Source organism: Chanodichthys erythropterus, chromosome 20 (assembly GCF_024489055.1).
Source record: "Chanodichthys erythropterus isolate Z2021 chromosome 20, ASM2448905v1, whole genome shotgun sequence".
In the NCBI taxonomy this organism is placed as follows: domain Eukaryota; kingdom Metazoa; phylum Chordata; class Actinopteri; order Cypriniformes; family Xenocyprididae; genus Chanodichthys; species Chanodichthys erythropterus.
Window position 1 is genome coordinate 37,264,847 of NC_090240.1, and position 27,023 is coordinate 37,291,869.

Genomic DNA, 27,023 nt, shown 5'->3' on the forward strand with positions numbered 1-27,023 from the left:
TTCTGTCTGTCTATCCATCTGTCTGTCTGTCTGTCTATCCATCTGTCTGTCTGTCTGTCTGTCTGTCTATCTATCTGTCTTTCTGTCTATCCATCTGTCTTTCTGTCTGTCTATTTATCCGTCTGTCCGTCTGTCTGTCTATCCATCTGTCTTTCTGTCTGTCTATTTATCTGTCTGTCCGTCTGTCTGTCTATCCATCTGTCTGTCTGTCTGTCTATCCATCTGTCTGTCTGTCTGTCTATCCATCTGTCTGTCTGTCTGTCTATCCATCTGTCTGTCTGTCTGTCTATCCATCTGTCTGTCTGTCTGTCTGTCTATCTATCTGTCTTTCTGTCTATCCATCTGTCTTTCTGTCTGTCTATCTATCCGTCTGTCTATCTATCCGTCTGTCTGTCTGTCTATCCTTCTGTCTATCTGTCTGTCTGTCTATCTATCCATCTGTCTGTCTGTCTATCTATCTATCTATCTATCTATCTATCTATCCATCTGTCTGTCTATCTGTCTATCCATCTGTCTTTCTGTCTATCGGTCTGTCTATCCGTCTGTCTGTCTATCCGTCTGTCTGTCTGTCTATCCGTCTGTCTGTCCATCTATCCGTCTGTCTATCTGTCCATCTATCCATCTGTCTATCTATCTGTCTATCCGTCTGTCTGTCCATCTATCCGTCTGTCTATGCATCCTTCTGTCAATCTATCCCTTTGTCTATCTATCTGTCTGTCTATATCCGTCTATCTATCTACAATCACAATTTTATTGTCATGATTGTCAGCATTTACAACATTGCCAAGCAAATACAGGACTTGCAGTACCAAAACAGACTACAAGTATCATAAACTATATAAAAATAAAATAAAAGCCACCAGACAAAATTAGGATTAAAATAAATAACAAAACAAGAATGTTGATGAATTTATATAGAAAGTCTGTCTCTCTCTCTCTCTCTCTCCGGATCTTTCGTCTTTGTTGCCTAGTAACCACAGCAGTAGGTGATCAAATATATTCTCACAGTTTTTACACACACACACACACTTCTTTTATATAATATTGATGTATTTCCTCCGTGTGAATTCAGTTGCGCTGCTGCTGGTTTAATGGTTTGAGATGCGAGCGGTTCTGATCCAAACACACTGAAGCGTCTGTGCGATACAGTCGATCACACACACACACAGAAATATTCATGTGCTCTTGTATAACGTGTCCTGATATCTGAATGCTTCTCATTTGATGACAAAAGATGATCTGATTAGATAAATAAAGCATAACATTTAGAGTTATAGCCAAATATACCTAAAAACATTTGGCTCGGGCTCAGGCTGTGTTAGAAAATATTCACATTACTGTTCAAATTTCAACATAAAACATTAAACTTTAGCCTATCAGAGAATAAACCATGCACACTTCATGAGCAATGATTAAATCATATGTATATTGTAAATAAAATGTATATTCTTAGTCAAATATACCTTAATGATTAAGGTCTTAATAAAGCAAAAACAACAACAAATATTTTACAGATTTTATGTGCCACAACCACAAAAAAGAAGTGTGTAATATCTGTGGCACAGGCGTCACCCAATAAAATAACAAAGTAATACGTTCCTTAAATGCTTTCAGAGTCTGTCATTGATCAGCGTTTGTTGCATTTCCTAAAAAGCAGATTGTAGATTCTCTATGATCGACTTAAGCTGCAAGATGACTTAAAATGATTTAAAATAAGACAAAACAAGCATTAAAATAAGCTTATAATGAATAATACACATTTTACTAGTTATTCCAAGCTCTAGGCCTAAAATGTTATTATCTATCAGGTAGAAACAGGCAGAACTTTCATTTGGATTGACAGGCATCGGTGCATGTTTAGCTGAAACGAATTAACCTAACAGTGGTGTAATTGTAGACATTATGGGATACAAGATAATCATACACTTCACCTTTATTTACAAAAAAAAATACTTGCTTTATCATTTGCAAACAATAATGCATTAAATGGATAATTTATTTTTGGGTGAACTAACCCTTTAATACAAAAATCAATGTTCCACTGCAGGCTTCTTTTTTTTCAATAAATTTTTTCAAATTTTATAAGCCACAATATTCAACCCCATCTCACAGCAATTCGTACGTATTTTACAAGGTGGCTAATTCGTATGACCTTAATCATACAAATTAGTGCATTTTTTGCTAAATTGTACATATGAATTTGTACGAATGACCTTACCTAAACTCCACCCCGTCACTGGGGTTTAGACAAATCGTATGAATTTGTACAAGTGATGTCGTACGAATTAACCACCGCGTAAAACACATACGAATTGGTCTGTGATAGTGTTGGAATATCAGTTTCACAAACTTGATCACAAAGATCAGTGAATATCAGAATTTCTCAAACAATAACACAAACATTTCCCTCCAATCAGCACTCTAGATTCAGCACAGCCCCGCCTCCGATCGATTATTGACGTCTCAATTAGTAATTTTTTAGCTAAATTGTACGTATTTTATATATGAATTTATACGAATGACCTAACCCCGCCCCTAAACCTACCCATCACTGGGGTTTAGACAAATTGTATGAATTCGTACAAGTGATGTCGTATGAATTGACCACCGCGTAAAACACATACGAATAGGTCGTGAGATAGCGTTGGAATATCAGTTTCACAAACTTGATCACAAAGAATATCAGCATTCCTCAAACAATAACACAAACATTTCCCTCCAATCAGCACTCTAGATTCAGCATAGCCCCGCCTCCAATCGATTACTGACGTCTCAATTAGTACGTTTTTTGCTAAATTGTACGTATTTTACAAGTTGACAAATTCGTATGAATTTGTACAAATGACCTAACCCTAACCCTGCCCCTAAACCTACCCATCACTGGACAAAATGTACAAATTTGTACAAGTGATGTCGTACGAATTAACCACCTCATAAACGAATTGGTCGTGACTCATGAGATAGCATTGGAAAATCAGCTTCACAAACTTGATCACAAAGATCAGTGAATATCAGGATTCCTCAAACAATAACACAAACATTTCCATCCAATCAGCACTCTAGATTCAGCATAGCTCCGCCTCCAATCGATTAACAAACAAAAAAGTCAAATGTAAATATTTCTATCAGACATGATCTAACATTTATGACAATTTTCAAACATAGTTCCTTTCAATATAACGTTAATGCTGATATGTAGACAGCATAGTGTGTGTGTGTGTATATATATATATATATATATATATATATATATATATATATATATATAAATATATAAAAATGTTGTCAAATTGATTAATTGCGATTAATCGCATCTAACATAAAAGTTTGTAAATATTTAATGCTAATAAGTCTGAATACATATAATAATATAATTTAAAGTTTCATGACATTTCAAAATATTGCCATCTACATTAATGATCTTTTAAGCAGCATGTGTTAATGATCAATATTTTTAATTAGCCAGTGTTCTGTTAATGTGTTTACATGATACTGTGTCTGATTCACACTAACAGTGGCAGTACTATGGTATCAGACCATACTACTGAACGATTACCATATTCACCATGGTATTCATAAGGAAAAACCTGACCGTGTACAAAAACATGGTAATACCATGGTACTTTTGTGAGAGCCATAAACGCAGCACACACACGCCCATAATAACACAATCACACACTATATATACACACAGACAGACCGGACGACGCAGACCGGACCGAACGAAACTATCTGAATGAGTTTAATGATTTTATTCATAAACATAAATAAATATAACAAACCCCAAGGCCCCGGACTGACACACACATACATACAAACACACTGATAAACGGGATAAAAACACACACACGATACACTAATTCAGGAATAACTGAAACACACACACGCACCGGGACCGAACCGAACCGTGCGGACGGGTTCTGATAGACGGCTGTTCGCGCGCTGACAGCAACGGTTAACAACAAAAGCAACGGATTCCGCCACTTACCTTCCGCCTTCACGAGCGCCGCCATCTTCTTCACACCACTGACGTCACCTAGGCGTGTGCCCGCTGGACCTGAGTGCGCGCATAGACAGCGATGGACGGACAGATAAACATTTGTTTATCCATTTAATAACAGTTACGAGGTCAGAACTTTTCTTTAAAAAAAAAAATTAACATATTCAATAAGAAATATAGATTAACTTTAATTTCCTGTTCACTAAAGATTTTACCTCAGAAATTACTTTCGCGAAATTCGCGTCACGCGCACTGTACGCGGACTCTTGCGTATGCGTAGAAAGTGAAATATACTTGTGCTTTAGTCAGAATCATTTACTTTTAGAATTATATAGTTTCTACTTTAAAGAAAACCACAGTATTTATTTATTTATTAAAAAAAAAAAAAAAGTAAAACAGTGCCAATAGAGAAAATATCTTTTATTTATACAAAATCATTATTACACAGCATCAGTTTCCTGTAAGAGGGAGGAAGAGAAACGGAGGTACAGATTTATATGGCTAGTCTGAATTTACACAAGGCCATTTCTCTGAGTTCATACAAATTCTCATAAATAGCTGTTTCCATCACACATTTTGGGATATCGCATAAGAAAAAAAAATTAAAAAAAGGAAAAATGAGCCTGATTGCAGCAACTTCCATTTTTATTACTGATATTTTGTGCCAAGTTTCACAGGAACTGTTGATTTCGTTCTCTCGAACACATGGGAAGGAAACGCTGCTTTATTCGCAAATGTTTTATGCGATATTCCAATTTTGCGCACAAGCTAAATTCGCAACTCTGGATGGAAACGTAGCGATTGTTTACTTGAAAATGAGACGAATCAGTGGGAAACGAACAATGAAACTAAAAATCAGCCAATCACACGACACGCATCATAAAACTTTCCAAAACATTCAACCCTGACATGCTTGAGACGGTCCAACCGTTGAACACAAACAATTCTCACAACAAACACACACATACATAACTGAGATCAGCTGTAAACAACTAACAGATAAACCGAAGAAGAAAACAACTCCATGGAAGATCAGTGCGAGCGGCTTCAGACGGCGCTTACATTCCCTGCCTGATGCTCTGGATGATCTGGAAGATGGCTGAAAGTGAAAGAGGGATGCATATTAAAGAGCAATGCAAACTGCACATTCTGCCCAAAACATCATATTTTATTAGTTGCATGATTGAAAAAAAAGGATATTACATATTTTGACTCAATTCTGTTTTAGTGACTCTTCAATACTAGATTGTTTATTAATGAACTGTATGTAGTATACAAGGACACTAATGATTCAATCTTAACAGTAAAATAATTTTTAGCTGCTGAAAGCCATAAGATTTACATCCAAGATCTGTGAAACAACAGTCTCTTTATGTACAGCATGTAAATATCCTGAATAATCACACACAGATCAGCCTCGATGTAAATAAACACCATGACATTATTCATGCAGGTGGACATTTTGGACTGAAACATCAGCGAGATCTGCGATAAATGGATCATATTCAAAGTTGGTGAGGAAAGAACAGACCAGTATAATGTTTGCCACGACAGTTCACTGTTGACACAAACTGCTGTGTACAAAATGATCTGTAAATCGAACAAGGACCATTGGAGCAATTAAAGCTTCTGAACACTTGGTTGGATTCAAGTATTAATATTATTTTATCAAAATTTTATGAAGTATTCTTAGTGTGTGTTGTCTTTTATTATTATTTTTAAATTAATTTTTTCCTTTATATATTTAATTTGCATATTGTTTGCATGATTTTTTATGTCTCTTGATAGTTTTTGTTTATGTTGGCCTGTAACTCATGCTAGTTAATGTATATTCAAGCCTGTTTCTAAAAAGAATTAAAAAATAAATAAGAAAATAAGTTGAAGATGTTTGTTTGTTTAAGTTTTTACGCCATGTTGAAGAAAATAGGTTATACAGAATGCTATACATATGATATAAGGTGCTGAAAAAACCACAGAATGACATCTGATATATAGTTAGAGTGATAGATATGTTAATAGATTCATGGATAGATAGTTTTATAGATAGACAGACACAACAATAGATATGATAGATAAAACAATAGATACAACAATAGATGTGACAGAAACAACAATACATGTGATATACACAACAATAGATATGATAGATGTGATAGATGAGACAACAGACAACGACAGACACAATGATAGATGCGATAAAAGTGATCAATACAATAGAAGTGATAGATACAACAACGGATACAACGATAGATAAAACAATAGATACAACAATAGATGTGACAGATACAATGATAAATACAACGACAGATGTGAAATACACAACAATAGATACGATAGATGTGATAAATAAGACAACAGACAACGACAGACACAACGATAGATGTGATAGATGTGATAAAAGTGATCAATACAACGACGGATACAACGATAGAAGTGATAAGACACAATAGATACGACGATAGACAATGATAGATAGAACAATAAAATGATGCAGATAGAACGATAGATGGGATGAACAAACCATAGATCGATTCTCAACAAATACTGATGTGATTCAGTGTGATTATGACTTGGCACATTATGTAACTGATGTAATAAACGTTGAACTGTTTCCTCATCTCACCTGAGCCACAGACCACGAACACGAAGAGCGCGAGGAGCCACGGACCCACCGGAGACTTCTCCTCGCTCACCACGCGCTGCAGGACAAACACACATTCATCACATCTCCTGCTCAAACACATCCAATCACATCACAAGAAAACATCTCTCACAAATAATGCTGTGAACTATATAGGGATCCTCTCATTTGGTACATTACTATAATATTAGAGGTTAAAATTAACAAAAGAGCCCAAATTATTATATTCAACAGCTATTTATTTTTAGATAAAATAATCACACAATAAAAACTGAAATGTACATAAGCTACTTCTCATAAACCAGTGTTTTCATGACAAATTTATTCAAACATACATACATCATTAACAGTAAATAAGCTCATCTCTAATGTTTATTTATAGCTTACAAACGAACTGTGAACACTGGATAACTTTAATGAGGTAAATGTGATGTTAAGTGACATTGATTTCAAGCAGTTTTATTAACATCTTTCCACGGTTGAAACACAGATTGAGCGATTACATGAGACTAGGGATGCTGGCGACAATTAATTGACAATCAATTAAATTGTCAATAAGTTTAAATCAATAAAACTGATCGATTGTCTATTAAGCAAGATCATCATTACAGTTCATAGTGTTGAGGTGCGTGTGCTCATGCACAAAACGTGCAGATGACATGAGGAAAAATGAAACGAGCGTGCTGTAGTTACGTATTCGGATCGGATCCCGGAAGTCCTATATCTTTAGCCAAGCATGTCAGTGTCACTCCATGATTTACGCATTGCCTTATGTTGTGTTTGAACTTGTTCGAGATCACTTGCTCTTAAGATACGCTATCTACTATGATTTACTAATATTTCGCAATGATCAATTATGGGAATTAATGTAAATTATGTAAAACACATTACGCTAAGTTGTTTCTTTCAAAATACCTTCTGATGTTCATGCTTGGTTTTTTTTTGTGCTGTAACTTTTATTAAAGTGGAAGAAAACGACTAGCACTCTGCACTGCCGCTTAAACTTAAAGAGCCATTTATTGTTTGAATTTTGTGATTAAACTGACAGAAATTTGAAAGTCTTTGTTTCTTATCGGAAGTAACAAAGCACAAACCGATGGCCAATAGTAAAAATAATTGCTTTAATTGCCCGTACCGATTATTTGACGATACATCGATGCATCCCTAAAAATAATTATATAAATAATCCCAATATAATTCTTAATGTTATTAAAAATAAGAACAAATATGCAAACAACAAACAGTAGAACAAATATAAGAAACAAATTAAATTAATAGTTTTTTAGTAATTTTTTTAATTTGACATCTATTCAAGAAATTACATGATCAAATGTAAAAAATAGTCACTGCATAGTCTTTAGTGTTTTAATTATAAATTGTTATGTATACAAAGGACATACAACATTTATTAAAATAGCCTATAATAACAGTACATTATTTACAATAAAACAGTACATTAATATTTATGATAGGCATATTTAATTACATTTTTTTTTTAAATTTATTATGTTGATTTTATGCATCGATGCATAATCATTCACATCAGCATTAAGATGCATCGCAAAAGTGATTATATTCCACAGCAATATACCAGGCAAACAAATGCAAGCAATAAAAGGTCCTCAAGAAATTGAGGATTTTATTGAAAAAAGTAACGTCGGTAATACAATACAAACAATAGAACAAATAAAACAGTAAAAAAAATAATAATAATAAAAAGCTTTTAAAGTAATTCTGACACCACATTCAGCTAAAAGCCTAATACAGAAATTAAATAATCAAATGTACAAATAAAACACTGCCAAAATGTAAATTGAACATTATTCTAAAACTCTGAATATAATAACAACGCGTACAGATGAGACCTAATAACTATCCATTCTAATTTATACAGTAAATGCTTCTGATTGTTTTAGAAAACTATTTAAAAAAAGAAAACAATAACATAAAATAAGCATAAGACTGAGCTGAGCGAACGACAGGGAGGACGACACAAATGAAAACAACAGCAGTAACAGTATACATATGCAAATGAATTGCACGAAGCAGTCGACACTGTTTTTGACACAAATCTAACCCCATAATTCTGATCTATTTCAGAAAATATGCTACCAATAGCAAAAGACATTGTGATTGTGTATTTTATGTGAGCGTGTAATGTGCTCGTTTATTTGTGTTGATATTATGAGCGTAAATACGCGTAGTGTGTATATTCAGATATTGTGTATTTATGTGTTCGCGTGTGTTGTGTCGCGGGAGCGCGCGTACCGTGGTTTTCTGCACGTGTCCTCTCTGAGTAATCGTCTTGCTGTGCTTTTCGTTTGCTACTTTCATCCGCTGCACCGCCGACATGATGCTGCCGCTGCTGGAACGCGTCAGGGGAGGCGAAAGATCGCGCTGGGCCGGTAAACGGAGCGAATTTGCCCGGTGATTCGGTTCAGTTCTAGTCGCTCGAGCTGCAAAGCAGCGGTATCACGTGACCCAGCGCAGGACCCGCCTCCTTCTTACGTCACATCACTCGACCGTTTTTCCTCACTGACTTTTTTATACGATTTTATTTGAAAGATATCCTTTAAAAATATATTTGAAAACTAAAACTTGTTTTACCCCCTGTTTTACATTTATTTATTTATTTCGATTGTTTCAATGTACATCCTCGTATGTTATTTATCTAAAAGTGTTGTTAGTACATATCAATCGGTCTTTGTCAGACACGTGATTTTGTTGTGTGTGACGTCACCGCGGCGCCATATTTGTGGTATCCCTGCTGACTGTGAGAATGAAAGAGATTACACGAGTTGAGATAACAAGCAAATAACTCGCAAATATGAAGAAGCACAAGAACTAAGTTAAAATTTCATATCGCGATAAACTCACCAAAGATGCCAGGGACCGTTATTTGGAGAAATTTTCATCCATTCATAACATAGATCAGTACGAACTGACTGCAGTAAGTTGGAGTGCTACTGACCCCGCATTGCTACCTAAATCATCATACTTAAATATTGTTAACTGTCTTGTTTATGGCATAAACGCATAGTGAACAATTTAAAAACTATAAATCCCTCGAAGCCCACAGATATTTCACTAATGGGTGCAGGATTTATTTATGTTCTGAAGGAAGGACTGCAATAACACAGTATAGTAACGATAATGATGATGATGTCGTGTTAACTATATAACAAGTGCATGATTAAGGATGGTTTAGTGTTATCAGGAAGAATTATGAACTAATACTACCCTTTTTTTCATGCATTTTTTTTCTTTATTGCATTAAGTACATAAACCAATGTATACCACAATAAACATTGTTCCAATAAACAAGGCATCATCAGAGATGTATGTAGAATTTAATAGTGTATTTTATTATAGTACATTCTGATATAGTATACCTTTTAGAGCCAAAATAATTTGTAAATTATTGTCCTCCATCTACCTCTGTGCTGTCTGGGTCAATGACATTATGAGTCTTTTTTTTTTTTTTCTTTTTTTTTTTTGTCCAAAGGCCTTAATAATAATAAAAACAAAGGTATGTCATGCAAGTTAAATATCTGATTTACAGATTGTGTAATACTGTTAATACTATAAGTGCATATAACCTAAATCTACAAATCACCCTGAAAAATTTAATTATACATGCTTTATTGTTCATGCAAGACTGGATAAAGCATCAGCACATTTTTACACTACAATTCTACAAAAGATTCAAACATGCGCTGATTGGATGGTTTCTCTGTGAAAATCTAAAAACAGTCAATAATCTCTGCTACTCTGTATTTAAACACAGGAGACATATTTCTGTGCAAATCATCTCTGTCTGCCCATACAGCTGAAAGCTTCAGGTTTGCATAGATATGACAGTTTCATTGAATGTTCTGTATACTGTTCTGTATACCGTCTCAGGGGAAACATGAGAAGTGTTGTGCAGGCAGATCAAATCTGAGGTATATTAAGGTTCACAGAAGCATTTGAAATTTGTATTTGTTGCGTCTGGAATCAGAGGCACAAAAAAAAAAAAAATTGGAATAACGCCATAAAGGTTCCCAGGTTTGGCAGACCTGTATAGTACATTAACATCATCATCTCCAAAACAAACATCAGACATCCTGTACATATCAAGTCGGTTTACTTCTGCACATGCAGATCACCATCTCCTCCAGCCTCCTGCATCTTCTCAGTGTGAAGATGATCACTCTCTCCAGCCTGATGGACCATAGTGTTAGCTGACTGACTTGTGTAAAGTTGGTTTTATATTCGCACATCCGTATTCAATAGCCTTGTTAATCACACTACACTGGACATTCAGTGGACATTCACAAGTAAATATGCCATTAAACAATACTTGCCTATTTTGATCGACTGTGAAAAATGTTATAAGTTGACAATCGTTGGTTGTCAATATCATGTCGCTGCTTAAAATTCGCAAACATTAATTTATTGCATATTTATTGGAAAGTCTGAATTTATCAGAAGTCTGAATGTGCAAATATAAAACCAACTTTACCCAAGTAGCTGAGTGGATTGTTTTTCCTTACTTAGTGTCTGTGTGTGCATCTCAATCAGCTCTGAGCTCTTGAATCAGTATATTGTGTATACAAATTTTGTGACTGAGACAGTCCTGATCAGTGCCCTAACTAATGAACTAGGGAGCTGATTGAGACACAGCCTGTGTTTAATGCTGATGTGGCCTTAATGTAGGGAGGAAGGTGTCCAGTTGGGGTCAGTCTCCATAATCTTTAAGCAGGCTGATCTGCAATGAAATGAAAAGGTCCACAGACCACAGCTGTAAAAAGTAGTCAGAAAATTAGAATCAGTATATGGATACAGAGCAAAAATGTCGTACCTTAAGTATAAAAATGCTGTAGCAAAATTAAGAAAAAAAATGTAGACATATTCAAGTAAAGGGATTCAGTTTAAATTGACTTGTTTCATAGCACATACAATCCAAAAAAATGCGTTGCTATAACGTTTTCTGCTTTAGAAAACAGAAACCTCTAACTTACCTTTGTGAAATGTAGAAAGCAAACATACATGAATGGAGATATCTTGACGAAAGTGATGTTTTGCGTCTCACCGCGGCAACCCGTGCGATCCAGCGCCTCTGTTATTGCCTCTAAATACTCTCCGTACAGCCTTTTTTCAAGTAGGAAACCGACTAAATCTAATCTCGTAGTAAAGTTTTTGACATTTTCTATCGTGGGACATTTTATTGCAGCTTTTCACACAACAAAAGTGTGCCATTTTTACAATGAAAAGTAGCCAAAGAAGAAACAACTCTGCACTGATACAGAGATTGTTTGGATACCTCAGAAATGGCGGCGACACCCATAATGCACTTCGGTTTTCACGAGTGTGACGTCACCTGACAAAGACCGATAAATAAATAAATAGAAAAATGTGTTTGTGTGTATATAAAATAAAGTGTTAAAGTAAAATATATACTGTGTTTCATACGCACTTTGACAGTTATTTATTGGTGTATATATTTTTTAAAAATACTATGCTTATGAATATTTTGATTATTCTTTTATGGTTATTTTTCTGATTAATCCTTTAAAACATTATTTTATCAATCCATTGTATGTTCTTTCAGTACCCTTAAAGGATTAGTTCACTTTCAAATTAAAATTGTCCTCATAATTTCCTCACCTCCATGTCATCCAAGATGTTCATGTCTTTCTGTCTTCAGTTGAAAAGAAATGAAGGTTTTTGATGAAAACATTCCAGGATTTTTCTCCATATAGTGGACTTCAAGGGAGCCCAAACAGTTGAAGGTCCAAATTACAGATTCAGTGCAGCTTCAAAAAGCTCTACATGATCCCAGACGAGAAATAAGGGTCTTATCTAGAGAAACCGTCATTCGTTTTCTTAAAAAAAATAAAAATTTTAACCATAAATGCTCATCTTAGCTCTCTTCTTCTTTCTCTCTATTTGGGGGTGAGTAAATGATCAGGAAATTTTAATTTGAAAGTGAACTAATCCTTTAAAAGGACATCTTTGCACCTTATTTACTCCTAAAATGAAGCTAATATGTATTTTAGGAGTAAAAAAGATGTCCTTTTAAGGGTACAGCCCCAGCGATAAGCTGATGTAGCTTTAAAGGTGCAATTTTAACAACTTTCTTTTTATGTGGTGCCATTTCCTTTCGTATTCTTTCAGCCAAGTTTGATATCCTGTCTCATGTCAAATGTTGCAAGTTGCATGAGCTCGTTTTCATGCTTTGAATTAAAATACAAACAATAGGTCTAGATGCTGAAAATGCTTTCTCTTTCTGCATCTATACGGTGTTAAAACCACAGTTTAATATTTAGTTGCCTGTACAGAGCTGATACTTAGAAAATATATTTTTGATTTATCAGTTCCTCAAGTCTTTGCAAAGTTCCCTCTTTCTTGCTCTTGCATTAAAATGCTGTAAATTTAATTGTTTTATCTGTGCAGTTTCATTGTTGAGTGACACATGCTTTCAGTCTGGTTCAAAATCAACAACACCTTTAATTTAGATGTTAAATAACATTTATGGACATCGCACAAACAAGTTTAAACTTGTGTTAAATATTGAGAACAAGTTCCCACTCATAAAATGTCTGAACAGAAGCTCTGTCACGTCAAACATGGTAAACAAGGTAAACAAAACTGACTGGACAATCAGCCAGAGGTCACACACTCACACAAACACACACTCTCACACACACAGCTGAGAAGACCTCAGAATCTTAAAACGACAAATATGTCAGAGTTCTGTGTAAAAGGCCAAAACTGTGAGTTTTGTTGTTGCGGATGGTCATATTACAGCCGTTTGGACTGAAAATAATCCAGCAGATGCTAAAACATCAGAACAGAAGGATTCAGTAATGTTTGCAGGTTAGGGTCTGTATGACGAACTTGTGATCCTCACGCTCACCTGCATACAAACACACATGCAGAAAATGAGTCAAAACAATTACTTGCATACAAATGATAAACAGGTTTAATTCTGTGTCATATGATTGATAAAGGATTAGTCCACTTTCAAAAAAAAAAATCTGATAATTTACTGCCCTCCACAGTTCATAGTTTGAACTAACTGTTATATACTTGCACTAGCATATTGAATGTGTCAATTTAGTTCAAACTTTGACCTGTGGAGGGCAGTAATACACTTAGCAGCGTCTACACTGCTGGAATTCTAATAGAGAAGAAGAAGAGAGCTAGTTCAAGATGAGCATTTATGGTTAAAACATGTATAATTTTTACATTTTTTTTAGAAAATGAGTGATGGTTTCTCTAGATAAGACCCTTATTCCTCGTTTGGTATCGTTTAAAGCTCTTTGAAGCTGCACTGAAACTGTAATTTTGACCTTCAGCCGTTTGGGCTCCATTGAAGTCCACTATATGGAGAATAATCCTGGAATTTTTTCATCAAAAACCTTTATTTCTTTTCTACTGATGAAAGAAGGACATCTTGGATGACATGGGGGGGTGAGTAAATTATCAGGAATTTTTTTTTTGAAAGTGAACTAATCCTTTAATATCGCTTAAACTGAAATATTCATATCACAAATATGCTTTGTGTTTTTTTAGATCAAACATCTTTTAATTATTTTATGTGTACCTGCGTGCGTCAGCATCCCAGACCGCTGATGACCCCGATCCGGTCCACCTTCATCCCGAAACACCCCCGCGCAATGCCCTTCCGGCTCCGCCCCTGCAGCTTCCTGTGACGGCTCATGAAGTCCAGAAACACACGTGACGGTGGGCGGGGCGACTGCAGCCCGTTTGAGAGGGGAGGGGCTGCGTCTGCTGACCCCTCGATGACCTCTGGATGAGCCAATAGAAGAGAGCCGATCTTCAGCCCAAACAAATCCTGCAGAACCTGCACACAGTTTATAATGTTTATAGTTTGTCAACTTTCTGTATGCTGGAATAACTGGATGACTCAAATACTACAGTGTGCAATACTACTCTATTTCTATCATATATTTACAGTACGTATACACAACAATGATGTACTAAAACTGGAAAAGTTTTTCCTTTGCACTTTTCATGTACAGATTACAACATTATCAAAACATGGATCCGTGAAAACAACTAAAAACGCTGTATTCTGCTGCCAGGCCAGTAGATGGCGATGTCACTTTTTAAAGAAACACTATGCGCCTGACTAAACACGCAATACACGTCACCCTTTCACAAATTTGCATTTGTTTAGTTTACACAGAGATGATAAATGGAATACAGTGCATTTTCAAGCTCATAAAATGCTGTTGTCGAGTAAATGAACGGCCAAAATGTGACAAAACTGCACATGTGGAAGAATATTGTAGCCAGAACTACTTCTCTCTGTTTATGTCTATGATGAGTTGCGCAGGTACTGTGCTGCTCCGCAGCGATGGCACCCTGACAACTGTTGCCAAGCCCGCGGTTTTCCTGCGGAATTGCGCTACTTGCCGCGGGTTGTTTTTCATGTCCTCAGGTTGAATCGACCCAAAATAATATGTTATTTAGCCCCTGGAATGCGATTTTACCAGGGGAGCCCTGCTAAAAACGTGAATTTTACCCCCCAGAAAGTGATTTTTATGTGGGACCCCCCCCCCCCCCCTAGTTTTGAGGAGCAATTGGGCTGGTTTTGTTGTGAAAACCTGGCAACCCTGACCTGACCAGTCTAAAATAGTCCGAATATAAACACTTACAGCAATACTTCTTGTACTATTTATGCCATATATATTTTTATTGATAAAGATTTTTCTAGTGTACGACTCCACAATGCAATGCGCTCGACTTGACCCTCCGTTTGTACACAACAAAAAAAGAAAAAAAAGAGAAGATTAAAATAAATAATCTTTTATATTTCTGATGACAGATGCAAATCTTTCAAATAGAGAGCAACGGGTTTTGAACAATTTTGTCAGCGGCGTTGCTTCCGTATTTTTTCCCATTAATTTTCCCATGAGATCTTGTTAGGCTATGGTCTGTCTGAATACTCGATTCTGGTTGGCTGGAAGGTGTCCAATAAAACCGTTTAATGCTGAACTGACAGGTAATTCGCACACGCTCTTCATTCTTTCTCTCTCGATTATGAATTCAAATAAATTAGCCTTTATCATTTATTCAGTAAATGTAATCTTACCGCACTTTTTCTCTGTGTCTGATTAAAGCGGGAAGATCTAACGAGCCGTAAGTGACGAAAATAACCGTCATTTTTACCCTTCCGGTCAAATATTACGCTGCAAACATCAATAACCGTTTAAATTATCAATGCTGCCAAATTGCCAAGGTATAAACGAGATAATCCACGTGGATAACATCCTTACATAACCCGCGAACCAGAGGAGAATCACAACATTAAACTTTGATTTGAAAACCCGACAAAAAGACTTGAAATTTAACGGCTTTAGCCTTGCTAACAAAAGAACATTCTGCGTTAGCGTTCCCATTAAGTTATGAAAATTAGATTTTTGAATGTTCTTTCAATGTTCAAAATGTTTTTTTTTTTTACGTTTTAAAAACGTTTAGGGAACATTCAATATTTTTTTATTCAACAAACATTATGGGAACATTAATTTTGAACGAACATAATGAAACTAGTAGTAGTATACTACACTACAAAGGAAAAACGTTCCATGAACAATATGTATAAATAATTTTTGTTATGTCTTAATATGAGCGTTTGTTCATAACTTTGAGATGCAATTCAAATTATATAATCAGATTAAAGATTAAATTATTAATTATACAAACAATACATTTAACACTTATTTCAATTAAGTTCTCAAAATAGTTTTAGTGTAGTTTTTCCATCAGGAATTATTGTAAAAAAATAAGTTAAATAATGAGATCAGACTTCAACTACAGCAAATCGATTAACAAGCTCACAGTAGGGCTGACTTTAACGGTCTATAAGTTTTCATTAAAAATCATTTCCAAATGAGAGAAAACGAACAGGATTTTTAGTTTAGAACCAGGGTTGCCAGGTTTTCACACAAAACTAACCCAATCACGAATTTTTGGGAATCCGCATTTTTGGCGGGGATCCTCTGGTAAAATTCAAATTCCAGGGGCTAAATATCATGTTATTTCGGGTCGCTTCAACCCGCGGACATGAAAAACAACCCACACCAACAGTGTAAAGTAGTCCACTTCCGCAGGAAAACACTGTTCAGAACCGACTGTTGCGCTTTATTAAACATGCAACAAAAGAGGTCATGTGACAACAATTTAGTGCACTAATGATTATCGTGAAATATTGCTATTTTTAAAAAGTACTAAGCAGTATACAACATGTCCCGAACAGAATCTCACAAGCGCTGTCTGTTACCAAACAGGTTTCCCAAACACTGATCTGTCAGTCAGCCAGCTAGTCCCGCCCCCAAACTCACACAATTGGTCGAGTCAGATGTGAAATCCTCACCTGAGCGTCTGATTTGCGTGGCGACGGCCGTCCCTCTACCTGCATTGTTACGGTGATGATGATGAGGAGCATGAGGAGAGCAGGAAGAAGAGAGGAAGTAAAGTTTAGAGGAGATGAAAAAGCCATCCTTGTTAAACAAGTAGAGTCGTAAAGTAAATATCTGTCCAGTGTTTTCGATCACGTTATCGTGGCGTTCAGTTCTGTCCTGTACGTCTTCAGGACGGGTCTCTGCCCGAGCAGGTGCACAACAGGCCTTTTAAAGAACATCGCCGTGATGTCGCGCATAGCTAACTGTTGCCGTGAGCGACGCCCCGCCCCTCCGGCCCTCCACAGACGTCACGACTCATCACGGCCTCCATACTGAGCGCAGATCCTCATTTCTCCAGCTGATACACACCAACTCTTAAGTTCAGAAAGCCTTGGTGATGATTGTAAGGCTTCGACGAACACGATGCGCTTCACTCCAGAGGTCTGTAACGTCACAAACGCACGCTCACATTTTTGTGCTTTGTGTCACATTTAATCGTCCGCCTCTTTATAGCTCATCATTCTTCACAGTAACAGACTGATGCGACCTCTGACCCTTTCAGGTTCCGCCCCCCATAAAAGTTCCCCCTGGAAACGGGCGGCGCTCAGGAACTATTTCCTCCTGTGAGAGCGCAGACACAATAGTTCCACGTCAGATGAGAGTTTCCCTAGCAATGACCACGGGTCACGGGCCTTTCAACCTCCGTACGGCCCGACAGACTGATGTACATACTTTATATTCACTAACGGACAATTGATGGGAATTAGTGTTCGTCAAGGCTGTTTATTTGATAAAAAAATACAGTAAAAATTGTGAAATATTTTTCCAATTTAAAATATCTGTTTTCTATGTAAATATATAGTAAAATATAATTTATTCCTGTGATCAAAGCTGAATTTTCAGCATCATTACTCCAGTCTTCAGTGTCACATGATCCTTCAGAAATCATTCTAATATGATGATTTGCTGCTCAAGAAACATTTCTGATTATTATCAATGTTAAAAACAGTTGGAAACCGTGATACATTACCATTAATTTTTTTTTAAATACTTTTTTTTCCTGCAATTATTAAAAATATATATATATATCACTATTAATCATATTTTTAATTAATTTATTTTTTAATACATTTAATATATTACCATTAAATATATTACTATTTTTTTAAATAATACATCTATTCTGCAATTATACACATACTATCAATAATTTTAAATGTATTGTTTTTTTTAAATATTTAAATATAATTTTTCAAAAATATTTATAGACATTTATAATGTTACAAAAGATTTCTATTTTAAATAAATGTTCTTTTGAACTTTATATTCATCAAAAAAACTGAGACATTAAAAACATAATAATTATAATATAAAAAAAAAAATCACTTACATTTTTTTAATTACTTGTTTATTTTAACATATATTTAATATATATACATTATATATATATATATATATATATATATATATATATATATATATATATAATATACATTTGTTCTGCAATTATTTGAAAGATAATTATCTAATTATAATAATTTAATTATTTTTTAAAGCCATTTTCTAAATATTTTTTTTTTTAAATATTTGACATTTATAATGTTACAAAACATCTTTTGAACTTTAGATTCAGCAAAGAAACCGGACACATTAAAAACCAGTCTTCAAAATTTATAATAATTATAACCATTATTAATAGTGAGCACCGATAATTATTGAGCATCAAATCAGCATATTAGAATGTTTTCTGAAGGATCATGTGACACTGAAGACTGGAGTAATGATGCTGAAAATTCAGCTTTGATCACTGGATATAAATTACACTTTACTATATATTCACATAGAAAACACTTTAAATTGTAAAAATATTTTTGATTAATAAAATAAATACAGCCTTCGTGAGCAGAAGAGATGCATTTCAAAAACAAAGTGTTAATTGTACCAAGCTTATTTTTTATAAATTCTATATTTTAAGATATTTTTCTAACAATGAAGCTCGTTTTCCCCTAAATTCACTTGACCGTAGTGTGTGAAAAAGTTTGAGACTCAAAAACACGGAAGAGTGTGTGAAAGTGTGACTCTCTCAGTGTAACCGCCTGCCAACGGCAGCCCGACCTCTGACCCTTAGACACTACATCATACTCACACATGCTAATATGACACACACACAAACAAACGGGTTTGTTTTTTAGATGTCGCGCTGAAACGCTTTCGGCCTGATGATCGTCGCCCAGCAACACTCACACCGAGACCCAAAACCTCCCGTTCCTTCAGCTCTGACGTCAGCAGCGGAAAAGTCCCAGTTTAAAAGGAGAGATGAAAATCATTCATTCATTCTCGATATGGTAACTACAGATCTTCTGTTTTGAGACAAGAAAAACGTAGGGAGGGTTTTGGTTCTGTGCATCGGTTGTTGATTGGATGTTGGACTCAAAAAAATAATATTAAAATAAATAATATTAATGATGTACAGGGGGAAAAAACTACCGAGATTTGATTGTGCACAAAATAAACAGACACAAAAACTCATTTCTTCCACTTTTTTTTTTTTATTTACTTCTCATTTCAAAAAAGTACATTTGTGATGGAGGAACTTGGATGGTTTAGAGTTTGGGGTGGCGGAAGTCTTTTCCCGCAAACTTGGCCTTGTCACCGAGCTCTTCCTCGATCCTGTTGAACACAGACAGACAGATGAGGGTTTGGCACACACATATTGTCCTTTAACCTGATTTGTGAAGCGTATGATCGCTGACCTCATCAGCTGGTTGTACTTTGCCAAACGCTCCGATCTGCAGGGGGCGCCGGTCTTGATCTGATCACAGGTGAAGATGTGTTAGTGTGGCAGAACAACTCATTAAGCTGCACTGAACATAGTTTTGGCAGTGAGGTGACCGTGCTTTGTTGTGTGATGCGTATCGTGTACCTGTCCTGTGCAGAGACCGACCACCAGGTCAGCGATGAAGGTGTCCTCGGTCTCGCCGGAGCGATGGCTCACCATCACACCCCAACCGTTAGACTGAGCCAGTTTACAACTACAGACACAGACAGATTTATAGCTGTAAAACTGATCTGCTGAATTGAGTTTGTTTCATTATTGATGAAACTTGCAACACTGACACTGTTGAGCACTGATTGAACTGAATCAACATTAAACTAAAATGAGCTTATTATAACTGCTTTACAGCAGAAACTGAATTTTGCAACCTTAACACTATTATTGAACTGAATTGAGCTGAATAATGACACTATTGAATTCTGTAGAACTGATTTACAGCAGAAACAGCATTTGAATTTCGTTTGAATTCAGCAGTTGAATTTCTTTCATAATTGATGAATTTTGCAACATTGACACTTATTAAACTGAATTTAATTAACATTGAACTGAATCATTCGTTTAATGATGAATTTTGCATCATTAAGACTTACTGAACTGAATCAAACCAACAACTGAATTGAATTCGTTTCATAACTGATGAATTTTGGAGCAGATGGTTATTGAACTGAATTGAATCAACATTGAACTAAATTGAGCTCAATAATGACACTATTGAATTCTGTAGAACTGATTTACAGCAGAAAATGAATTCCTTTCATAATTGATGAATTTTGTAACTGACTATTATTGAATTGAAGCAACACTGAACGGAGTTGAATTCCTTTCATAATTGATGAATTTTGGAACATTAACACTTATTAAACTGCACTGAATCAGATTTGTTTAATGAATTTTGAAGCAAATGGTTATTGAACTGAATTGATCTGAATGACGACACTTGAATTCTGTTGAACTGATTTACAGAAAATAAATTGAATTTCTCTTCATAATTGATGAATTTTGCAACATTGACACTGAATTAATTCTAAATTGAATTAGTTTCAGATGGTTACTGAACTGAATTGAATCAACATTGAACTAAATTGAGCTGAATAATGACCCCATTGAATTCTGTAGAACTGATTTACAGCAGAAAGTTAATTGAATTTTTCATAATTGATTAATTTTGCAACATTGACACCATTATTCAACTGAATTGAATCAATACGGAACTGAATCAAATTAGTTTTATAATTGATGAATTTTGCCCTGTGGTGCAGCTCTGCGAGGAGGCCAAATGGGCCCTGCGGTGCAGCTCTGCGAGGAGGCCATAATGGGCCCTGCGGTGCAGCTCTGCGAGGAGGCTGTGCCATATACTCACGCCTGGATGGACTCGGTGACAGAGCCGATCTGGTTGACTTTAAGCAGGAGGCAGTTGCAGGCCTTCTTCTCACATGCCTGCTGGATGCGTTTGGGGTTCGTCACAGTCAGATCATCTCCCACCACCTGGATATCAACAGATCCCGTAAACTTGCTCCAGTTCTCCCAGTCATCCTGGTCAAACGGATCCTCAATGGACTGGACTGTGGAAAAACCCAGACCAGATGCACATAAACGGGCCTGTTTGTGCACAAACCAGGTGTGTGTGTCAGTGTGTGTGTGTGTACCTGGGTAGTTCTTAATGAAGCTCTTGTACAGATCTCCCAGCTGCTCTCCAGTGATGTGGCGCTTGGGGTCGTCAGGTGACTTGAAGTCCAGATCATATTTTCCACTCTTGAAGAACTCAGATGCTGCAACATCCATGCCGATGATGATCTTATCAGGATAGCCGGCCTTCTCGATGGCAGACTTCAACAGCTCAAGAGCTACAGAAATCAATCTTGATCAGAGAACGTTTAAACATTGTTTTATATACAGCGACATCAGACAACTCATACCCTCGTTGTTCTCGAGGATGTTGGGTGCGAAACCGCCCTCGTCTCCTACATTGGTGGCGTCTTTGCCGTATTTGGCTTTGATGACGTTCTTCAGGTTGTGGTAAACCTCGGCACCGATCCTCATGGCCTCGTGGAAGTTCTTGGCGCCCACGGGAAGGATCATGAACTCCTGCATGGCCAGTTTGTTGCCGGCGTGAGAGCCTCCGTTGATGACGTTAAACGCCTGAAGATGAAGAAAGGAGAGGAGAGGGATGAGAGCAGAGACGGACGACAGACACGGGAGCGGCGGCCGGCCGGCACACGTACGGGTACGGGGAGGATCACGTCTTTGTTTCCGGCGAGGTCGGCGATGTGGCGGTACAGCGGGACTCCCTTCTCAGCGGCGCCGGCCTTACACACGGCCAGACTCACACCCAGGATAGCGTTAGCACCAAACTTAGCTGTGGTAGAGATAAAGTGCGACAGAAAAGTTAATGAAAAGATTTAAAGTGTGTGTGTGTGTGTGTGTGTGTGTGTGTGTGACTTACATTTGTTCTCGGTTCCATCAAGTTCCAGCATGAACTTGTCAATTTTCTCCTGGTCAACAACGCTGAACTTCTGTTTTAGAGACACAAGGATGATGGGATGAATCAAATAAATTTGACTATTTATCCGATTTATTGGGGGGAAAAAAGGGTAATTTTGACCAGGAACAGTAAGAATGTGGCTTTTTTTTTAAAAATAAAAATAAAATTAATTTCTCTGAAGTAGTAACAAATGAAATCTTACACTTCTTTTGGGATTTTAGGTCTGTAAATGTGTACAATCTTCATTTGTACAAGCAAATATGAAAACTTTTAGCTTCATTACAGTAAAAATCTCTATATTTTTATAAGCTGAAACAAAGAAAATAAGAGAATTTCATCATGCATTTTGGCCATCTTGTGAAAAAGAAAATATTTGACTTGTCAGGTCAAAATCATGTTATGAATATAATGGCCAGTAGATGGCGGAAGTGATCCATTTTGATATTTATGATGGGATAAATCAAATAAATATGACTATATCAGGTTTATGAAGCATTTCAGCAGTTTAATTATAAAAATGATTACATATTTTAATATTTTTACATAAATACTATGAAGTTAAAAGGTCTACTATTAAGTATTATTAATAATAGCCATGAACGTACACTACCAGTCAAAAGTTTGGAAACATTACTATTTTTAATGTTTTTGAACAAAGTCTGTTATGCTCATTAAAGCTGCATTTCATAATAAATACAGAACAACAACAATAATATTGTGAAATATTACTACAATTGTTATTACAAATGTTTTTCTACTTTAATATACTTCAAAATATAATTTCTGTGATTTTCAGCATCATTACTCCAGTCTTAAGTGTCACATGATCCTTCAGAAATGATTCTAATATGATGATTTATTATCAATGTATAATGTCGTGTTGCTTAATATATATATTTTTTGGAACCTGTGATACTATTTTCAGGATTCATTGACAAATAAAAGGTTCAAAAGAACAGCATTTATTCAAAATATAAATCTTTTATAACAATATAAATCTTTACTATCACTTTTTATCATTTTAACACATCCGTGCTGAATAAAAATATTAATTTCTTTAAAAAAAAAAGAAAAAAAAAAAAGAAATTACTGACCCCAAACTTTTGAACAGTAGTGCATGTTGTTACAAAAGATTTCTATTTTAAATAAATGCTGATATTTTTATTTACTTTTTATTCAAAGAATCCTGAAAACGTGTCACAGGTTATAAAATATTAAGCAGCACAACTGTTTCCAAAATTGATAATAAATCATCATATCAGAATGATTTCTGAATTTAAAATACATATTTTCACAAAATAATTTGGATGCTAAAATTACTATAAAATCAAAGCCATCTGTCTAACCAAGCCATGTTTGAAGCTGATATCACAAACATTGAGCCGCTAAAAGGTCTTAAAGTAGCGTTTCCACTGTAACGAAACGCCTGATTTCAAAGGATGAATTTAAAGTGAGCTTTCAAATTATTATTACGAAAATATGTGAGAGGAAAAAGGCAATCCATGATCTCACCTTCTCAATCAGTTTGGGAGCGATCTCCTTGTTCACATGGTCCACGGCCTTCTGGGTACCTTAAACACACACACACACACACAGATGACCGGTCTTTGCGTGTAATGAATGAAGTGTGTGTGTGCGCGCGTGTGTGTCAGATGTACCTTTGCCCAGGTAACGGGTTTTGTCTCCATCTCGGAGCTCCAGAGCCTCATGAACTCCAGTGGAAGCGCCGCTGGGAACAGCCGCCCGGAAACGACCTGAAACCGCAAGACCTTTCATTAATTTACATGACAGTGGCATTTTGGCGGCCTAAAAATGCAAACTTTTGAAAAATTTTGTGAAATTGTGAAAACGATGACATCATGCACATGTGCGTAATGTTTCTTTATGAAGTGACATCGCCATCTACTGGCCTGGCAGCAGAATACAGCGTTTTTAGGCATTTTAGGCAAACTTTTCAGTTCTTAGTACATCATTGTCATGTAAACCTACCCTAAAACCGAAACCCATGAAAAAAAACACCTTCGTTACTTGAAATAACAACATTAACTGAAAAACTAACTGATTTAGTCTTTTAGTTTAATAAACTAAAATTAAAAAAAGATCCTTTTTTTACTATTGTGACAAAAAAAAAAGTGACAAAAACAATTACTAAAACTTCAAATGAAAATACAGATTTAAAATAATGAAACCATAATAGTAAAATAACACTGTTTGTACCTTTATTTGTGTAAAGATCTACTTCAACAGTGGGATTTCCTCTAGAGTCGAGGATTTCACGAGCGTGAATCTTACTGATGGACATCCTGAGAGAGAGAGAGAGAGAGAGAGAGAGAGAGAGAGAGAGAGAGAGAGAGAGAGAGAGAGAGAGAGAGAGAGAGAGAGAGAGAGAGAGAGAGATATTAACCCTCCAAAGCTTTTCAAAAAAGGTGTGTGAGAGAATCTTTTGCACCATTTTTATAAATAAAAAACATTATATCCGGCAGAAACGAGTTAAGTCATCTGCACAAACCTTAAAATACTGTACACACACACACTTCAGCTGTCTGATATATGTACAGTCTGAGGTTTCGCCTCTATTAATAGAGCAGCTACAGCAGAAGACAGAAAAGACCACAGGAGAATGTGTGTGTGTTTGTGTGTCTCGACAACTCTATATGACCTTTACAAAGCCCTCCCGAACCCTGACCTTTGTGCACAACACTCTGACCTTTGCATTTGAGCAATGACAATGTATTCCACTGTAAGAGCAACACACACACACACACACACACACACACACAGTAGATTTGATTTAAATCAACTCAATTAATCTACACCAGATCTCCTCAGTTTAAATTCAATGCACATTATTGGTATAAAAAAAAAAAAAAAAAAAAAAAAAGCAGTTTTGCGGTAGAAAATATGTAAACAATGCAAATATAATTTGACATGCAGATGGACTATGGAAAAAAAATAATAAAAAAATAGTCTTTCTCACTCTTTTTCTCTTAACTCGTACTTTATAACTCGTATTTTTTCTCAAAAGAAACTCAATTGCGAAAATAAAAAAAAAAAGTCAGAATTGTGAGGAAAAAAAAAAAAGTAGGGTTCACAATGTTTCGATTTATATCTCAGGTACCAATCTTTTATTTTTTAAAAATCGATATTTATACGTTTAAACTTTAATTTCTATGACAATATCGGTATTCTCTGACATTTTCAAGCTTTCTGTCAGTTTGTCTGCGAGATGGACAGAGCACAAATCACCAATCACATCACAGCATCTTATCGAGCGCGCGGAGCTGCCCACGAACGTGCGGCACGTGATCCTATAAATCCAATACTGCAGTCTATAGGCGCGTGCACATTGACGTAACAATCAGTTATTAAATAACCCCCTTATGACGCAATAATGAGGTACTCTGAGCGGACTTTACCCCGAGTTTAACTTTTTTTTTTTTTAGTTAATAAAATATTTGATCATTGTGCATAGTTATGTTACATCGCGCGGTCTGCCAAAATAAAAAGTGACTAAAATTCAACAATCGGTGATGGTGCCACCGGAAGCGTGAAGGTCATTCGGTTTACTTAAGAAAGTTTGACGATTTTAAATCTGCTGCAGTTTGACAAACTCTGCATTCATCTTCTGTTTCCACAGAACACAATATATCTCCTAACAGCAAACTTATTCACTCATCCAGCTCTCTGACGGTGTAGTTTTATATTAAATTAAATGCAGATCCCAGATCAGAAGACGTGCTAAGTACCGACAGGCAGCCAGCGAGAGTTCGCTGATCTCAGATCAGCTGCTCAAATCAGGAAGCAGCAGTTCCACATTATAGACTTCAACGCACTTCAGCAGATCTCGCGCCCTCGCCCGTTTGATACCGCGAAACAAACTCTCAGCAAAACTCACATAAAAACACAGTTTGCCTGAAATACGTGCGGTTTTGCGTGTTTACCTGAGGGCGAACCGGGTCGGTGTCAGTCTCGGCGTTTGACAGGGTGTGAGTGCGCGCTCCTTCAGCCGCAGCGCAATTTATAGATGGTCTCTCAACAACGTCCCCGTATATGGGAGAAACTTTAGGGAGCGTCTAAAAACAACAAACATTTACAGAGCGCGCGAATGTTAACGGACACGCCCACAGCGCGGATGTTTTATATTACAACAAAGTATTCAAATATAAATGTAATAAACGAAATTAAACAATATGGATCTGCTTTGAATGACATTTAAAAAAAAAAATCACATGAGGAACTTTTTTTTTAATTTAATGTGATTTTGTGATTTACCCCTAGCGCTGTTTTATTTTAGTTTAAAGGATTAGTCCACTTTTAAATAAACTTTTCTTGATAATTTACTCACCCCCATGTTATCCAAGATGTTCATGACTTTCTTTCATCAGTCGAAAATAAATGAAGGTTTTTGATGAAAACATTCCAGGATTATTCTCCTTATAGTGGACTTCAATGGACTCCAAACAGTTGAAGGTCAAAATTACAGTTTCAGTGCAGCTTCAAAGAGCTTTAAACGATACCAGACAAGGAATAAGAGACATTTTCCATCGGTCATTTTTGAAACTTATGGAATGAACACAGCACAAGTTTTGTTTTTTTCCATAAGTAGAATAGGAAAGGCGTAGGACATAGAGCGTAAGCTTTCTGAAGAA

General features: G+C 36.0%; 4 protein-coding genes across 5 annotated transcripts in view; all 4 read right to left on the bottom strand.

The window, feature by feature from the left end:
- The window catches only part of camta2 (calmodulin binding transcription activator 2), a 34,242-nt gene extending 30,200 nt beyond the window's left edge, over positions 1–4,042 (bottom strand). The window contains exon 1 of the mRNA XM_067372421.1: positions 3,989–4,042. The gene's annotated coding sequence lies outside the window, so the exon portion shown is untranslated. The remainder of the gene's footprint in view (positions 1–3,988) is intronic.
- Positions 4,043–4,409: 367 nt separating this feature from the next.
- Positions 4,410–9,102, bottom strand: zgc:85858 (uncharacterized protein LOC405879 homolog). Of its 2 annotated transcripts, XM_067371846.1 has the most exons (4): positions 8,910–9,102; positions 6,624–6,699; positions 5,063–5,099; positions 4,410–4,458 (listed from the first exon to the last, which is right to left on the bottom strand). In XM_067371846.1, exons 1-4 carry the CDS (start codon positions 8,991–8,993, stop codon positions 4,425–4,427), a joined length of 231 nt encoding a protein of 76 aa, XP_067227947.1. In that variant the 5' UTR covers positions 8,994–9,102; the 3' UTR covers positions 4,410–4,424. The 2 variants fall into 2 exon arrangements, with proteins under 2 accessions (XP_067227947.1, XP_067227948.1); XM_067371847.1 differs by lacking the exon at positions 4,410–4,458 and having other exon boundaries at positions 4,467–5,099.
- A 5,139-nt stretch (positions 9,103–14,241) lies between these two features.
- nppcl2 (natriuretic peptide C-like 2) lies at positions 14,242–17,154 on the bottom strand. The gene is made up of 2 exons (XM_067370374.1): positions 17,029–17,154; positions 14,242–14,493 (listed from the first exon to the last, which is right to left on the bottom strand). Exons 1-2 carry the CDS (start codon positions 17,152–17,154, stop codon positions 14,242–14,244), a joined length of 378 nt encoding a protein of 125 aa, XP_067226475.1.
- Positions 17,155–19,587: 2,433 nt separating this feature from the next.
- eno3 (enolase 3, (beta, muscle)) lies at positions 19,588–26,396 on the bottom strand. The gene is made up of 12 exons (XM_067371151.1): positions 26,316–26,396; positions 24,592–24,677; positions 24,033–24,128; positions 23,887–23,945; positions 22,336–22,405; positions 22,115–22,248; positions 21,809–22,031; positions 21,539–21,736; positions 21,253–21,454; positions 19,980–20,088; positions 19,810–19,868; positions 19,588–19,726 (listed from the first exon to the last, which is right to left on the bottom strand). The coding sequence occupies exons 2-12, from the start codon at positions 24,674–24,676 to the stop codon at positions 19,660–19,662; spliced, it is 1,302 nt and encodes a 433-aa protein (XP_067227252.1). The 5' UTR covers position 24,677; positions 26,316–26,396; the 3' UTR covers positions 19,588–19,659.
- Positions 26,397–27,023: the final 627 nt, after the last annotated feature.

What these genes read in the sequence shown, in the direction of transcription:
- zgc:85858 (XM_067371846.1), bottom strand. Translation starts at nt 8,993, where the DNA reads ATGTCGGCGGTGCAGCGGATGAAAGTAGCAAACGAAAAGCACAGCAAG. An exon ending in GTTCGTGGTCTGTGGCTCAG is followed by an intron (nt 5,100 to 6,623) that starts GTGAGATGAGGA and finishes TTTCACTTTCAG; the next exon opens with CCATCTTCCAGATCATCCAG. An exon ending in CAGAGCATCAGGCAGGGAAT is followed by an intron (nt 4,459 to 5,062) that starts GTAAGCGCCGTC and finishes TCCCTCTTACAG; the next exon opens with GAAACTGATGCTGTGTAATA.
- nppcl2 (XM_067370374.1), bottom strand. Translation starts at nt 17,154, where the DNA reads ATGGCTTTTTCATCTCCTCTAAACTTTACTTCCTCTCTTCTTCCTGCT. An exon ending in CACGCAAATCAGACGCTCAG is followed by an intron (nt 14,494 to 17,028) that starts GTGAGGATTTCA and finishes AACTGTGTGCAG; the next exon opens with GTTCTGCAGGATTTGTTTGG.
- eno3 (XM_067371151.1), bottom strand. Translation starts at nt 24,676, where the DNA reads ATGTCCATCAGTAAGATTCACGCTCGTGAAATCCTCGACTCTAGAGGA. An exon ending in TGATGGAACCGAGAACAAAT is followed by an intron (nt 22,249 to 22,335) that starts GTAAGTCACACA and finishes TCTCTACCACAG; the next exon opens with CTAAGTTTGGTGCTAACGCT. An exon ending in TCGGTCTCTGCACAGGACAG is followed by an intron (nt 19,869 to 19,979) that starts GTACACGATACG and finishes ACCTGTGATCAG; the next exon opens with ATCAAGACCGGCGCCCCCTG.